This window comes from Rhinoderma darwinii, chromosome 1 (assembly GCF_050947455.1).
Source record: "Rhinoderma darwinii isolate aRhiDar2 chromosome 1, aRhiDar2.hap1, whole genome shotgun sequence".
NCBI lineage: Eukaryota > Metazoa > Chordata > Amphibia > Anura > Rhinodermatidae > Rhinoderma > Rhinoderma darwinii.
Genome location: NC_134687.1, coordinates 601,190,097 through 601,208,120, shown reverse-complemented (window position 1 = coordinate 601,208,120; position 18,024 = coordinate 601,190,097). Strand labels below are relative to the sequence as shown.

At 41.0% G+C, this 18,024-nt stretch overlaps 1 protein-coding gene across 1 annotated transcript; it reads left to right on the top strand.

The window, feature by feature from the left end:
• The first annotated feature begins 9,392 nt into the window (after positions 1 to 9,392).
• Positions 9,393 to 10,295, top strand: LOC142746923 (CCR4-NOT transcription complex subunit 1-like). Its single transcript, XM_075854949.1, has one exon. The coding sequence runs from the start codon at positions 9,393 to 9,395 to the stop codon at positions 10,131 to 10,133; it is 741 nt and encodes a 246-aa protein (XP_075711064.1). The 3' UTR covers positions 10,134 to 10,295.
• Positions 10,296 to 18,024: the final 7,729 nt, after the last annotated feature.

The window sequence follows — 18,024 nt, the reverse complement described above, 5'->3', positions numbered from 1 at the left end:
TAGCAAAACCAATCAGGGGGGAGTGTAGGTGTGAGTCAATGATGACAGTGGATGACAGTCATATGAGTCATAGCCACAATATATATATATATCCCGACCAGGAAATGCTACAGTACTAAAAGACCTAAACGCTACTGTACTAACTTTTTAGGGCTATGCCTTTTGATTTGCAACAAATTTATTCAGAACAAATTGAATCTGACAGCCGGCTCTAACTAAACAGCCCCGAAACGAATTTCGGGAAATTCAAGCATCTTTACATACAGTATAATGAATTGGGAAAACTGAGAGATAATTTTGTGAGGTGAAACTGAAAAAACAAAAAACACAATTCCGCTGTAGTTTTTGTTTTTTTACAGCAATCATGGTCTGGTAAGGGTATGTTCACACGCAGTGACCAGAAACGTCTGAAAATACGGAGCTCCTGATTTTCAGACGTTTTTGCCGCTTTTTTTTGGCCGTTTTTGGAGCTGTTTTTCAATGGAGTCAATGAAAAACGACTCCAAAAACGTCCCTAGAAGTGCCATGCACTTCTTTTGACGAGCCGTCATTTTACTCGTTGTATTTTGACAGCGGCGTGTAAAATAAAGGTTCGTGGGAACAGAACATCGTAATTCCCATTGAAAGCAATGGGCAGCTGTTTGTAGGCGTATTAGGGGCGTTTTTTTCAGGCGTAATTCGAGGCGTAAAACACCCGAATTACGTCTGAAACCACTGCGTGTGAACATACCCTAACAATTACATGTTAACTGTATTCTGTGGGTCAGTATTATTACAAAAATACAAACTGATATAGTATTTTTATGTTTTACAAATTTTACAAAAAAGAAAATGGCGATACAATTTTTTTTTTTCACAAATTGTGTTTGAGACCCATAACTTTTTTCCGTCTATGAAGCGATGTAAGGGCTTGTTTATTGCAGGACAAGTTGTAGTTTTTATTTGTACCATTTTAATGCGATATTTTGTTTTATCACATTTCATAAAAATTTTTTTGGGGGGGGAGAATCAAGGTGACCCCAAAACAGCAATTTTAGCATTGTGACTTTTTTTTTTTCCCTACGGCGTTCATTCTGCGGATTAAGTAATGGATATTTAAATAGTTCGGACCTTCATGGACTCGGCAATACCAGTTATCTTCATTTTTTTTTTATTGTGTGCTTTATTTTATGTGAAAAAAAGTAAAAGTTTTTTGTTTTTTTTAAGATTTGTAAACATTTTATTAAACATGTTTCTACTTTTCCAAGTTCCCCCTAAGGGACTCTACTATGCTATCTATGGATCGCTCATGCAATGCACTGAAATATTTATGTATTGCCGGGTTTTGCCATGGCGCTGCAGCCCTTTTTTGTTTTTTTAATTTTTGTTTTTTTAATTTTTGTTTTTTGCTCCCAGAATTCCAAAAGCCATAACTTTCTTATTTTTTTGTCAACATAGCGGTATGAGGGTTTGTTTTTTTGCGAGACATGTTGTCGTTTTAATGGTACTATTGAATTTACCAGATAATGTACAGGGAAACTGAAACAATTCTTTATCCAGTGGAACAAGGAATAAAACTGCGATTGCTTCACTGTATTTTAGGTTTCATTTTAACTGGGCTTACCGTGTGGTGAAAACAACATGTTAACTTTATTCTGCAGTTCTATACAATTAAAGCAATGACAACTTTATATAATTATTTTTTTTATGTTTTACCACTTTTACAAAGAAAAAGTTATTTTTAATAAAACTTGTTTTGTATCACCATATTCTGAGAGCTATAGCATATTTATTTTCCTGTCGATTGAGCTGTATGAGGGTTGTTTTTTACTAAATGTTTCAGTTTGAATACATAATCTATCCGCTAAGCTTAAAAAAACAAATAAGTACAAAATATATAAAACAAAGCACTATTGTTACAGTAAAACTTTCTGGAGTGAGAAAATAGGAGGCCATCTCTACTTTAATTCTTCTTTGGGATCAAGAGATGGTGCTGGAATGGGGAATCTAATCTGGTCTCCATGACAAAGAGAACAGTAGGAGAGGGTTTCTGAGGCAGAAAACGGCCTCCCAGCCAGAGACACAGCAGCCTAAGACCTTCCACTCTTCTTAAAATTCTTGGTTAACCGGTTGATAGCCCTGGAGGGGAGGAGAAAAAAAACAAGAAAAATGGTTGCCTCATGTGACACATATTGAAGAATTTTATGGACTGTAATATGGGACAGAAGAGGATCAAGGAAAAAATCAGATACTATTTTTTATTTTTTTAACATTAATGTCCCTTTAAGATAAACTGTGTATGACTCCAAAGCAAATTGTTCCAGTTTCATTCACCTCAATATAATTTAACCTTCAGTCATTCATAGAAAAACTAATTGTACACATGTATCTTCTCGACAATGTCTTAGAGTGTAGCGCCACCTAGTGGAATCTTGAGGTAGATTTTAAACTGCCAGCGTTGTTTTAACGCTTTTTTTTAACGCATTTTTCGTAGCGTTTTTTAGCCCGCAACCCTTGAATCTCATTCTAGGACTGTGAAAAAAAGCCGCAAATAACGCTCAGAAATGAGCGCCGTGGGTTTTTTCTTCGTCTCATGGATTTAAATTGGAGGTCAGAGACAGAAACAGCTCAAAGAGAGAGCACATTGTTGTTTTTTTCCGCTATGGAAAAAACGCCTCTGCCTCCCATTAAAATCAATTGGGGGCGATGTGGGACATTTTTTGGTGCTGATTCTGACATGGTTTCCATGTCAAAATCAGCACCAAAAAACTCTGTGTAAACTGACCCAAAGAAACAAAAAAGAAATACATTTTTATAAAGTTTCAGCATAGACCTGAATTCTCTGGCAATGAAAAATTGTGCAATAGTATATTGAGTGTAGCGTGGTCTGTTATATATATATATATATATATGGCCCTGAATGTAATACTACTCTGCAGAGCTCCTGTGTAGAACAGGTATGTAAACACTATATGGTCACTGTATGGTAGTATTATTGGTCCTCGTGGTGTATATACTGTATAGTGTGGGGGTGTTTATTGGTCCTTATATAGTGGTATTATTTGGTACCTGCATTATTCAGAGAAATAGTATTATATATACATTCATGTTTAAACTATTCGGGGACAGGACTGATGTATCTATGGGTACAGATTTTCTTACAAGTTAATTACAATGGACAGTGTACTGATGAGCTAAGCATACTGTATTCTAAAAGTTTTTTTTATAGCTATGCTGTCTTCAACATATTTTTTTGGGTAGAGGAGGGGGGGGGGGAAGATATGCCTTGGGGCTTAGGTCCTTGATCTTTTTAAATCCTAGAAACGCCCCTGATTTTGTCACTGTATGTTGGAATTACATGAGGACTCTATGACGATCTTTAGATTGGGTGTCATTACTACTTATGCACTTTGCTCTGTTTTGGCTTGCTAAATCAAGTGGTTTGTATAACAAGTGGGGTTACTAAACCGGATTGACTTGCTGTGTTCTTGTGTGGGGTATTGTGTGGGATACTGTGTGTGATATATGAATTGAGTGCTTGCTAATAGAAGTTTGCAAAACTGACAAAATTTAAAACCCTTTTCTCCTTCTTAGCTTCTGTCCTGCTGTGCAGCTGACTAGGGGGAGGGGTTAACTGCTCTCAGGTGGTATAAATTAGCCCTCAGGCCTCTGTTTTGGCTTGCTAAATCAAGTGGTTTGTATAACAAGTGGAGTTACTAAACCAGAGTTAAAAAGAGGAGTTAAAGCCCCTGTAATACTCTTCTTCCTTTCTTTTACTTTAACAAATGTTCACTGTTTTTTTTTGTAATTGGGATAATGGATAGCAAGATTGGAGGTTTTCTTCAGTACACAGTTTGTCATATGTATGTACGACTGGAGCCTGAGTTCCAGGGTGAATACCTCTGTGGCAGATGTGAGCATGTTGTTCACCTGGAAGCTTGGATTAGAGATCTGGAGAAGCAAAATGCAACACTGAGGGCGATAGACAATCTTGAGTGGACAATGCTGCTCACTGAGCGGGCAGTTAGTGGGGTAGAACTGGAGGATTAAGACATGGGTCAGCAGGATCAGGCAAGTAGCTGGGTTAATGTAGTTAGGAGCAGTAGAAAGGGGTCCAAGAAAAGGGAGGCCAATCTTGTTTCTGATATTCCAAGCAAAATTGCCAAGTTGGGTGATGATGCGAGGGTGTCGATCTCAAAAATGGCAGCCATAGTGGATAGTGATCTCCCTAACAGCTGGGAGAACAGCCCAGCTAGTAGTCTGCGGGATAGTAATGCAGGTAAGGAGGGACAATTGGTTGTTGTAGGGGATTCTATAATCAGGAAGACGGATAGAATACTTTGTCGCCAAGACCTCCTCAACCGAATGGTTTGCTGTCTCCCTGGTGCCAGGGTTCGGCTTGTGGTGGAACGGGTGGATAAATTACTGGGAGGGGCTGGTGATGATCCAGCTGTTGTGGTCCATGTAGGTACCAATGACAGAATAAATGGGAGGTGGAGGAGCCTTAAGAATAATTTTAAAGAACTAGGCTACAAGCTGAAGGGAAGGAATTCCAAGGTTATATTCTCAGGAATACTGCCTGTGCCCTGCGCATCACAGGAAAGACAGTGGTAGCTTAGGGAGTTAAATTCATGGCTTAAGTCTTGGTGTAGAGGAAAAGGCTTTGGGTTCCTAGAGCACTGGGCTGACAATTCATTGGGGTACAAACTGTATTCTGCAGATGATTTGCACCTAAATGGAAGGGGGTCTGCTGTCCTGGGGGAGAGAATTCTAGCTGGGGTGGCGGGGTATTTAAACTAGGGCTGAGGAGGGTGGTCAATGTAGAAAATAAAGGGATAGTCAGGTGGGGGGAGAAACAGACTGTGGGAAGAGGACTAGTCAACAGGATAAGGATATCCTTTTGTTACAAAACAGCAATGAAAATAAAAAGTCCCAAAATAATCACATTTCTAAAACTGAAAGTGAAAAAATGAAAGGCAAGTTTAAGTGTATGTTCACAAATGCCAGAAGTCTAGCACACAAAATTGGGGAGCTGGAGGCCTTGGTACTGGAAGAAAATATAGATGTAGTTGGTGTTGCTGAAACATGGCTAGGCTCTTCACATGACTGGGCTGTAAATCTACTGTGTTTTACACTGTTTCGGAAAGACAGGACAAATAGGAAAGACGGTGGTGTATGTCTGTATGTGGGAAGTGATATGAAGGCGGTGGTGTATGTCTGTATGTGGGAAGTGATATGAAGGTGAGTGTGAATGAGACAATAGTGGGTGAAGACTGAGGAGGTTGAAACCTTGTGGGTGGAATTACAAAGGGAGGTGTAAAGGATCTGCCAGGCACAGCTTCGGGGTTAACTCCCTTAATTAATCAGTCAGCACCTGAATCTACATCCCTGAGACTGACTCCAGCTTCCACCACTCAGGCTGGCAGGTTTAGGAGTGGGAGAGCCTATCGCAACCTGGCCAGACTCAGCTAGCTCCCACCCTCGGTCTATTTAAGCCTGCCTTTCCTGTTCCTCCAGTGCTTGTGATTCTTTTTCGTGTTGTTTCCTGGCCCAGCTACAGCTCCTTCTATTTTGTTCCTGCTCCATACAGACCCTGGCTTACTGACTACTCTTCTGCTCTTCGTTTGGTACCTCGCACACTCCTGGCTTGACTCGGCTCGTTCACCACTCTGGTTGCTCACGGTGTTGCCGTGGGCAACTGCCCCTTTCCCTTGCTTGTATTCCCTTGTATGTTTGTCGTGTTTGTCGTGCACTTACTGAGTGCAGGGACCGCCGCCCAGTTGTACCCCGTCGCCTAGGGCGGGTCGTTGCAAGTAGGCAGGGACAGAGTGGCGGGTAGATTAGGGCTCACTTGTCCGTTTCCCTACCCCCCGGTCATTACAGGAGGTAAACACTGGAAAAATTACTTTTGTGTAATCTATAGACCCCCCAATATAACTGAGGAGATAGAAGGTCAAATATATAAACAAATGGAACAGGCTGCACAGGGGGGTACTGTAGTGATAATGGGAGATTTTAATTACCGGGATATTAATTACTGTCATGGTTCGGCTTCAACTGCAAAGGGGAGAAATTTCCTCAACCTGTTGCAGGCAAATTTTATGGGCCAGTTTGTGGAAGACCCGACTAGAGGCGAAGCTCTGTTGGATCTGGTCATTTCTAATAATGCAGAGCTTGTTGGGAATGTCAATGTTCGTGAAAACATGGTAACAGTGATGACAATACAGTTATATTTTACCTATAATGTAAAAAACAAACACAGGCTGGGAGGGCAAAAACACTTAATTTTAAGAAAGCCAATTTCCCCAGGATGAAGGCTGCAATTCAGGATATAGACTGGGAAGAACCAATGTCAAATAATGTGACAAATGATAAATGGGAGATTTTCAAATCTACTTTGGGTAATTATAGTGCAAGATTTATTCCTATAGGTAACAAGTATAAACAACAAAAATTAAACCCCACATGGCTTACACCTTCTGTAAAAAGGGCAAAACATGACAAAAAAAGGGCATTTGAAAAATACAAATCTGAGGGCACAGCTGTAGCCTTTGTAAATTATAAAGAGCTTAATAAAATCTGTAAAAAGGTAATAAAATCAGTAAAAAATACAAAATGAAAGGCAGGCGGTCAAGGATAGTAAAACAAATCCCCAAAAATTCTTCAAGTATATAAATGCAAATAAGCCAAGGTCTAAACATGTAGGAGCCCTAAATAGTGGTAATGGGGAGTTGGTAACAGGGGATCAAGAGAAGGCAGAGTTACTAAATGGGTTCTTCAGCTCTGTATATATAACAGAAGAAAGAGCAGCTGATGTAGCCGGTGTCAGTGCTGTTAATATATCAGTTGATATACTGAATTGGATGAATGTAGATATGGTGCAAGCTAAATTAAATAAAATAAATGTACACAAGGCCCCGGGACCAGATGGGTTACACCCTAGAATTCTTAAAGAGCTTAGTTCAGTTATTTCTGTCCCCCTCTTCATAATATTTAGAGATTCTCTAGTGACTGGTATAGTGCCAAGGGACTGGCGCAGGGCAAATGTGGTACCTATTTTCAAAAAGGGCTCTAGGTCTTCCCTGGGTAATTATAAACCAGTAAGCTTAACATCCATCGTGGGGAAAATGTTTGAGGGGCTATTGAGGGACTATATACAGAATTATGAGACAAAAAATAGTATTATACGTGACAGCCAGCACGGTTTTACTAAGGACAGAAGTTGTCAAACCAACCTGATTTGTTTTTATGAAGAGGTAAGCAGAAGCCTAGACAGAGGGGCCGCTGTGGATATAGATTTTTTGGAATTTGCAAAGGCATTTGACACTGTCCCTCATAGATGTCTAATGGGTAAATTAAGGACTATAGTTTTAGATAGTATACTTTGTAATTGGATTGAGAATTGGCTCAAGGACCGTACCCAGAGAGTTGTGGTCATTGATTCCTACTCTGAATGGTCACCGGTTATAAGTGGTGTACGCCAGGGTTCAGTGCTGGGACCACTATTATTCAGCTTATTTAATAATGATATAGAGGATGGGGTTCAGTGGCGGATTATCATATGGGCGGTTCGGGCGACCGCCCGGGGCCCAAGGCTCCGAGGGGGCCCATGGCAGCCCGAACCGCACATCATTTTAAAAATCACTTAAAGACTCACGGCGTGGTAGCGCCGCTAATGGCCGTTGAGAGGGAGGGAGGGAGGGAGGGAGAGAGGGAGGGAGGGGTGGGTGGGCGGACTGCAACAGAATGGAGCCACCAGCGCAGTGCTGATGAGGAGGAGGGGGATGGATAGCAATAGCTGGATAGGACTAGCAGACGTGCGTCTGCTAGTCGTGGTAGAACATGCCCCTCTTTGACGCTGCCAGTGAGGAACGGACGAGAAGGGCGGTGGTCGAGCGACGAGGAAGAAGGTAAGTCTTCATGTTCGTCTCCTGCCAGCCTGCCACAAGCAACAATCGGCAGAGGCTAAAGGGGGATAGATTATACAGCAAGGGGGGGGGTGAGATTTCCATCTAAGTGACTCCAGAGGACTCTATGTAGGGGGGAATAATCCCCCATCCCATCCCCCATAGAGCCCTCAGTATTTCAGTATTTATTATACAGCAGGGGGGTTGAGCGTGTTGACACTCAGCAGTCAGTTACACGCTCAACCCCCCCTGCTGCATAATAAATACTGAAATACTGAGGGCTCTATGGGGGATGGGATGGCATGGAGTCCTCTGGAGTCACTTAGATGGTTAGACCCCCCCCCCATTTAGTATAATCCCTTCCCATAAAGCCCTCACTAGTTACGAATATATTACAAGGGTAAGTCAAATTGTCTGACTGCTGGGGGGTCTGAGCAACTAACTTCTGGGGGATGTATAGGGGGGTCTGAGCGACGGGGCTCTATGGGGGGAGGCTACCCCCCCACAGAGATGTCAGAATCAGACACTCAGACCTCCCTATAGAGCCCCCAGCAGTCAGACAACCTCACCTCCCCTTGCAATATAATCCCCCCATACAGCCCTCAGTTTTCCCATGAGAGAAATTTATGACATATCCACAGGACCACATAATTTGGCATAAATGTCAGCTAGATGTAGGCCCCACCTCTGGGATCCGCACCTCTCTCTAGAACGGGGCCCCCTAATCCCCTTACTACCTGTTTCTGCTCTCGCTGCCTCCCGGCCCCATCCTGATTACATGGTCGGGAGTTACGGAAACAGCGTAGCTTGCTGAGCTACGCTGTTTCCGTAAGTCCCAAATAACTGAATGAAAGTTACGGAAAGTCCATGGTCAGGAAGTGGCCGGGAGGCAGTAATAGCAGAAAGAGGTAGAACAGGGTTTAGGGGACCCGGTTCTAGAGATAGGTGCGGGTCCCAGAGGTGGCACTCACATCTATCTGACAGGATCCACAGGATATGTCATAAATTTCCCTCATGGGAAAACCCCTTTAAAGTGAAACTAAACTTCTAAAAAAACTTCTGACAGGTCATACTAAAATGTCAGAAGTTTTGATCGGTGGGGGTCCGAGCACTGAGACCCCCATGGATCGCTAAAACAAAGTCGCAGAAGCGCTCATATGACTGCTGTGCCGCTTCCTTTCTGATCTGCTTTTCTCGGAAAGTAGAGCAAGCGGTGTATAGGAATGCCGATCAGTGGCGCAGCATTCAATCATGCGCTTCTGCCGCTTCACTTTAGCGATCGGTAAGGCTCTCAGTGCTCGGACCCCCATCCGATTAAAAATTCTGACATATCAGTATGACATGTCCAAATTTTTTTAAAAGTTTAGTTACACTTTAAAGAGAGGTGTTAATTTTTTTTAAATTATTATTATTATTATTATTATTATTATTATTATGTATTACTTTTTCTTTAATAAAACAGTGTATCAGTGTCTGGTGCAACTTTCTAAATACTTTTTATTAAAAATGATTTTTACTGCCATCCCGCGGAACATGAGGCTTCCAGACCCCTTCACTCCAAACCTCAAGGTTGACATGCTGAGCGAGATTAACATTGCCCCCAGAATTCTCACTAACTTCACTGTAGTGATGCCCCCACAGTTCAAGAAAGACTTGGACTCGTATCTGAAGACGCGGTCACCGGTCACGTTCCTGTCCGAGCTCCGCAGCAACCTGCAGGTCTCTAATGAACCTGGAAACCGCTACAGCATCCAGCTGATCAATGCGCTGGTCCTTTATGTCGGGACTCAGGCCATCGCTCACAATCACAACAAAGGCAGCACGCCCTCCATGAGCACCATCACCCACTCGGCCCACATGGACATCTTCCAGAACTTGGCTGTGGATCTGGATACTGAAGGTCGCTACCTCTTCCTGAACGCCATCGCCAACCAGCTGCGCTACCCCAACAGTCACACACACTACTTCAGCTGCACAATGCTGTACCTCTTCGCTGAGGCCAACACCGAGGCCATACAGGAGCAGATCACCCGGGTCCTGCTGGAGCGATTGATTGTGAACAGACCTCATCCCTGGGGGCTCCTCATCACCTTAATAGAACTGATTAAAAACCCTGCGTTCAAGTTCTGGAACCATGACTTTGTAAACTGTGCGCCAGAGATTGAGAAGTTGTTCCAGTCGGTGGCGCAGTGCTGCATGGGGCAGAAGCAGGCTCAGCAGGTGATGGAAGGTACCGGTGCCAGCTAGGTGCCCGCAGCGCCCTCCATGGACCACACACGTCTGCAATGTGAAGATCCTCGTTTTATTATTTTCCCCCCAACAGTTGAGCTGAGAGTCCGACGTCTCCTCCCGGTCACAAGAGTCGAGCGCCGACGTTTGGGGGAAATGCAACTTTTTTTTTTTCTTTTTTTTTTTCTTTTTTGGCCAAACTAAGGAAGTTGTGAATATAGAATATTTTTTTCTTGATTCCTGTAAATACTGATCTGAAAACACGATGCCTTTGAGTCTGGATTTGTCTGTTCGCTGGGGGTGGGGGCGTTAACCACTTCCATCCCGGTGCATTGGTTGGCAGCAGATGGACTGACTGTGGGGAGGGACAGGAGCACTTGTGCGGAGCTCGCAGTGATGCGCTGGACACCAGACGTTGCCGCTTGTAAAGAGAAGTGACACTATTATCTGAGACTTGGGGTTTAGTTTGTATTTTGGGGGGTGAGCCGCTCACCCGTCCCTCCAGCCAGGCTGCAGTTTGTACAGAGCCCCCCGTTCCTGGACCAATACAGGCCATTTTGTAGAATTTTGAATGTTTTGTAAATGTATTGGTCCTGTGTTGTATTTTGTAGCTTTCAGTTCTCACTTGTATGTATGGATTCTGTAGTTCCACATTAAAGTCATGACCTGCAACAAAAAAAAAAAATTTTTACTTTTTGAGATACAGCTGCTTTATATCCTGAATACAGAGCAGCCGTATCTAGTGCAAAAACCTGTATCCGTCAGGTCAGTGTCACTGACTGGTACAGTGTCAGCAGGTTGGGGGGGGGGTTGGATTGTCTGTGAGGGGGGAAGGAGGGGGCCCAAGTTGTGTCAACAGCCCAGGGCCCATGGTACACTTAATCCGCCACTGATGGGGTTAATAGCACTATCTCTATTTTTGCAGATGAAACCAAGCCATGTAGTAATGTTCAGACTATGGAAGATGTTCGTGAATTGCAAGCGGATTTAAACAAACTAAGTGTTTGGGCGTCCACTTGGCAAATGACGTTTAATGTAGATAAATGTAAAGTTATGCACCTGGGTACCAACAATCTGCATGCATCATATGTCCTAGGGGGAGCTACACTGGGGGAGTCACTTGTTGAGAAGGATCTGGGTGTACTTGTAAATCATAATCTAAATAACAGCATGCAGTGTCAATCAGCTGCTTCAAGGGCCAGCAAGGTATTGTCGTGTATTAAAAGAGGCTTGGACTCGCGGGACAGGGATGTAATATTACCACTTTACAAAGCATTAGTGAGGCCTCATCTAGAATATGCAGTTCAGTTCTGGGGTTCAGTTCATAGAAAGGATGCCCTGGAGTTAGAAAAAATACAAAGAAGAGCAACGAAGCTAATAAAGGGCATGGAGAATTTAAGTTATGAGGAAAGATTAAGAGAATTAAACCTATTTAGCCTTGAAAAAAGACGACTAAGGGGGGACATGATTAACTTATATAAATATATTAATGGCACATACAAAAAAATATGGTGAAATCCTGTTCCATGTAAAGCCCCCTCAAAAAACAAGGGGGCACTCCCTCCGTCTGAAGAAAAAAGGTTCAATCTGCAGAGGCGACAACCTTCTTTACTGTGAGAACTGTGAATCTATGGAATAGCCTACCGCAGGAGCTGGTCGCAGCAGGGACAGTAGATGGCTTTAAAAAAGGGTTAGATAATTTCCTAGAACAAAAAAATATTAGCTCCTATGTGTAGAAATGTTTCCCTCCCCTTTCCCATCCCTTGGTTGAACTTGATGGACATGTGTCTTTTTTCAACCGTACTATGTAACTATGTAACTGTACAGTACATTATTTTTACATTGTAGGCAGTCTATAGCATTGTCATTTAGGCAACTGTATGAAAGTTTTAATTGGCCTATCTATGACACTGTATGGCGTTTATAATTTAACACTGAATCATATAGTTATTTGTACCCAGTATGACCATACATTGTGCAGGGCATCATCCAATGTAATGTCAGCCCTGTTTGGGTGGTACCTTTAGTCATCTGTCTAGTTAGAATTAGCGAACTGTGTATTTATCAGAAACATTGATTAACTCTTTCACAACATCTTATTTATTACAGCTCTAACGGCCGGGATCGGAGATAATTCCGTTCCCAGCCGTTTAGCCACTTAAATGCCTTAGTCATTAGCGACCACAGCATATAAAATGTTAGACAGAGGGGTGCGACCTCCGTCACACTATTAGTCCCACCACGATGCGATCGTGGGGTGCTGGTGGGTTGTCATGTTATCCAGGTGCCTAATGAAGGCCCCCAGTTCTTCTATGTTGGCCCTTCTAATAAAATAAAATAAAACTAAATTAAAGATTAGTTCAAGTTTTTAAGAATATAGAAAAAAATAATGAAAAGTAAAAAAAAAACTTTTCCCCATAATGTTCCTAAACTAATGCAAACAATAAAAATGAAACATAATTGGTAATGCCACATCTGTGATGATCCAATCTATTACAATATAATGTTATTTAACCCATACGGTGAACCCATACCGTGAACAAAAACAAAAAAGCCAGAATTTCTGTTTGGTCACCTTGCCTCCCAAATAAAATGGAATAAAAAATGATCGAAAAGTCGTATGTACCCCAAAATGATATTAATAAAAACTACAGCTTGCCCCACAAAAATCAAGACCTTACACAGCTCCATCGACAAAATAAATTAAAATGTTACAAGTCTCATAATCTATATAAATGTGATATTGCATAATCATATCGATTCATAGTAAAAAGTTAACCCCTTAATGACCGGGCATGTTTGTACCTTAATGACCAAGCCAGATTTGTCAAATCTGGTATGTCTGACTTTATCAGAGAATAACTCTGTGAAAGTTTTGAATATCCAAGTAATTCTGACATTGTTTTTTCGTCACATGTTGTACTTTATTTTAGTGGTAAAAGTAGACTGATACGATTTGCGGAAATTAATTAAAAAATAGAAAAATGGAAGAAATTTTGTAAAAATTACCATTTTCCCCTATTTTTAACTGCAATATGTCACATATGTACACACATACTGTACAATTTTTTTAATTAAATATATATTTCTATCTCTTTACTCCATTTTGGCAGCACTTTTGAAAAAATAAAATAAATTTTCAGCAATTTAGAAGACTTACAAATTGAATAATAATTTTATAAATTTTGAAGTACATTTTGTTTTCCTGCACCAAGCCAGGTTTTCAGAGGCTCATAGGTGTCAGAATGGTGGAAACCCCCACAAATGACCCCATTTAGAAAACTAGACCCCTTAAGGTATTTACCTAAGGGTATAGTAAGTATTTTGACCCCACAGTTTTTTGCTAAATTTAATACATAGCAGGTGAAAAAAAAAATATTTCACTTTTTTTCATAAAAGTATCAGTTTGAAGACCAATTTCTTTGTAAAGCGACCATGAGAATGAAGAAACACACCACAAAATCTATCACCCTGTTTCTCCTGTTTTCAAAAATACCAACATTGTGGCCCTAATGCGCTGCCTGGACACACGGCAGGACCCAAAAGGAAGGGAGCACCCGGAGGCTTTCAGGACTCATATTTTGCTTGAAAATGTTTTAGGCCCCACTGTACATTTGGAGAGGCTTTGAGCTGCCAGAACGATAGAAACTCCCCATAAACGACCCCATTTAGAAAACTAGACCCCATAAGGTATTTATTTAGGGGTATAGTAATTATTTTGACCCCACAGTTCTTTGCTAAATTTAATGCATATCAGGTGAAAAAAATAATAATTTCACTTTTTTCATAAAAGTATTTGTTTGAAGACCGATTTCTTTGTAAAGCGACCATGAAAATGAAGAAACACACCCCAAAATCTATCACCCTCTTTCTCCTGTTTTCAAAAATACCCACATTGTGGCCGTAATGCATTGTTTGGACACACGGCAGGGCCCCAAAGGAAGGGAACACCCGGAGGCTTTCAGGACTCATATTTTGCTTGAAAATGTTTTAGGCCCCAATGTACATTTGGAGAAGCTTTGAGCTGCCAGAACGATAGAAACTCCCCATAAACGACCCCATTTCGAAAACTAGACCCCTTAAGGTATTTATCTAGGGGTATAGTTAGCATTTTGACCACACAGGTTTTTCGCTAAATATATTGAAATTAGTCTGTAAGAATTAAAATGTACTTTTTTTCTGAAACAACATAGAAATTTTTATTATTTACAAGGAATAACGAAGAAAATGCACCCCAACATATGTAAAGCAATGTCTCCCGATTACGACAATACCCCATATGTGGTAATAAACTGCTGTTTGGACCCACAGCAGGGCTCAGAAGGGAAGAAGCGCCATTTGGATTTATGATTTTGCTGCAATGGTTTTCGGTGCCATGTCGCATTTGCAATGCACTAGAGGGACCAAAACAGTGGAAACCCACCAAAAGTGACCCCATTTTGGAAAAACCTTCAAGGAATTTTTCTAGGGGTATAGTGAGCATTTAGACCCCACGGGTCTTTTGCAGAGTTTATTAGAATTAGGGCGCGAAAATTAATATCAATATTTTTTCCACTAAAATGTTGCATTTTCTCATTTTCACAAGGGATAAAGGAGGAAAAAAACAACCATTTTTTTATAAAGCAATTTCTCCCGAGTACGGAAATACCCAACATGTTGTCATACGTTTTTTCATTAGAAATGAATTAACCCTTTCAGGACTGATCCATTTTTTGCTTTCATATTTTAGATTTTCACTCCCCGCTTTCCAAGAGCCATAACTTTTTTATTTTTCCATCAATAGAGTGCTGTGAAGGCTTATTTGTTGCGGGACAATCTGTAGTTTTCATTGGTACCATTTTGGGGTACATGCGATTTTTTTTGATCACTTTTTATTCAATTTTTTTGCAATCCTGAGCAAAAAACAGGAATTCTGACACCGTTTTTTAGGGGTTTTTTTTGCGGCTCTCACCGTACGCTATAAATGACATTTTTACTTTATTCTGCGGGTTGGTACGATTACGTCGATACCAGATGTATATAGGTTTGGTCCTTTTTTTTAGCGTTTGCGCAATAAAATGACTTATTTATAAAAAAAAAAAATTCTGTGTCACCATATTCTGAGAGCCATAATTTTTTAATTTTTTAGTCAAAAAAGCTGTGTAAGGGCTTGTTTTTTGCGGGACGGATAGAAGTTTTTATTGGTACTATTTTCGGGTACATGCGACTTTTTGATCACTTTTTATTCTTTATTTAGGGAGCGGTGGTGACCCAAAAAATTGCGATTCTGTCGTAGTTTTTTATTGATTTTTTTTGGGGTGTTCATCGTGCGGGAAAAATAACATTATAGTTTTATAGTTGGGTTCGTTACGAACGCGGTGATACCAGATATGTGTACTTTTTTAACGTGTTCATTTTTTTTCTATAATAAAAGTCTTATTATAGAGAAAAAAGCATTTTGTGTTTATAGAACTTATAACTTTTATTTTTACACTTTTTTTAAAACATTTTTATTACTTTTTTTTACTTTTTTAACTTGTCCCACTAGGGGACACTTAGTCTTGCAGCTTTGATCGCTGCTAGAGTACATTACACTACACACGTAGTGTGATGTACTCTAACTGTCATTGTGACGTGACTGTCACACTGACAGGAAGCAGAGGAGGAACGGCCGGAGGCTGTTCCTCCGAGGCTTCCATGCATGGCAACCCGGAGGTCATTATCTGACCTCCGATTGCCGTGACAAGCATCGGTAGCGGGAAAATGAACGTCATGGTGCGGGAACTAGCAGCCGACCATGACGTTCATTTTCGTCCTTGGTCGTTAAGGGGTTAAAGTAATTTTTATCGCACAGTGAACAACTTAAAAACAAAACAACAAAAACAATGGAGAAATTGCAATTTATTTTTTTTCAATACCATCCCACAAAATACGTTTTAAAAGTTTTTTCAATGCATTATATGGCACATTAAATGGTGCCGTTAAAAGCTACAACTCATTCCATTTAAAAAGCCCTCATACGGCTATGTCGAAGGAAAAATAAAAAAGTTATGGCTCTTGAAAGGAGGAGAGAAAAATTTAATTCAATAAACAATAAATGGCTGCAGCAGGAAGGGGTTAAGAATTAGCTTTCTTATGCACATTCTGTAAGTTAAGAATATCTGGAAAATATACAGTTCTGCCAGGAATGTTTGTCCAAAAATGTAAAACTACGTAATTACAAAGATTTGCATAATTAAGTATTGTTGGCTTGAACTCATCAACCTGTGTCTTTGTCACAGTTACTGCAATGGTAGGGATGGGGCAGGCTCTAGGCTTACATATGTTGTTGACGACCGTGACAGTGGCCCTTTTAGTCCCACCCACAGATCTGTTTCTTTTGTTTTTAGCCACACCTCTTACAGTACTAGCCATAGTGACACCCCAGCAGGCAGAGTGCTTCCACAAAATGTAACCCCACAGCGCTCCCAAAAAACGTGCCCAGCTCTCCAAAGCTTATAAGCTGCCAATTTTATCATTGGTTTTAGTGAAATGTTCACACATGAGATTTCTGCTGGAGATTTTTGTCATCGTATTTCCTGTAATGTTTAAAAAAAATAAAAAATTAATTATAATACAGTACAAAATGTTCCAAAAAAAAATGCTGCATAAACACAGCAAAAACTGCATGTGTGAACAAACCCTAACAAGTGTACATTGTTCCTAGCTCTTTAAGAAACAACACCACATTATTTATCCATAGCAATTTTCAACTTGGAAGAGTAGAAAATCATAGACCTGACAGAATGCTTAAAACAATGCGAAATTCTTTAATACGCGTTACAAATATACTAACACAGCTGCAAAAATATAATAATATAATTTATAATGCAATAACATTCATCAGGATATACAGTATGATCTATAGATTAACTTTATTAATATCTCTATTTAAAGGTATGCCCACTTTTGTATCCCTTTTTTTTTTTTTTGCTCCAATGTAAAAGGAACTTTGCAAATAGTCTTGATTACAAATATCGTACCTTTTTGTGTACACAGCTCCTATGCAGACCAATGTGTCCCCATGGTTACAGACTACAAACAAAACCTGTGTAGTCTGATCTTGCAGTCGCGTGTTACTTCGCTTCATCTGACATCTTCTTGGTACCTAAAGAAAGAAAAAGAAGAGGCAGATGGAATGGAATTAGATTGCAGGATCAGACTATACAGGGTTTGTTTGTAGTCTGTAACCATGGAGACACATAGGTCTGTATGGGAAGCTGTAGTAGGAGAAAATAAAGTTGCCTATGTTTTTTTTTTAGATGCATTGTAGCAAAAAAAAAAAAAATTACAATTGTTACACAAGTACGTAAAGCCTTTTAAGTAATTTGGCGGGACCAGCTAACAATCTCTTGTATATGGAGACTTCTGACAGCAGATGTTTAAGAATGGGAGAATCAATGTATTTCATAATTAAACGTGCCCGATCTGCTGTTATGCTAGCACCGGCTTCTCTCCTTCTCCCTATTGAAACTGAGGTTGTGTCAAAACTGAACCCCCCGGTCGGACACAATGTGAAGAGGCAAGCCATGCAAGCGGAAGATGTGCTGAATGAAGAAGCTTGCCAGTCGAGGAGCAGAGGGTAGGCCGGTTAGCGGGATAAAATGTGCCATCTTAGAGAACCGGTCCACCACCACCCAGATGGTGTTGCATCCTGCTGAGACAGGAAGGTCCGTGACGAAGTCCATAGCGATGTGCTGCCAGGGGGCACTGGGTACAGGCAGGGGTTGAAGCAGGCCGGCAGGCTTGCTGTGAGCCACCTTGTTAGAGGCACACACCGTGCAAGCAGAGACAAAGTCCAGAACATCTTTAGGTAGCGTGGGCCACCAGAAGTGACAAGCGACCAGGTCTTGGGTTTTACGGACACCAGCGTGCCCAGCCAGTTTAGAAC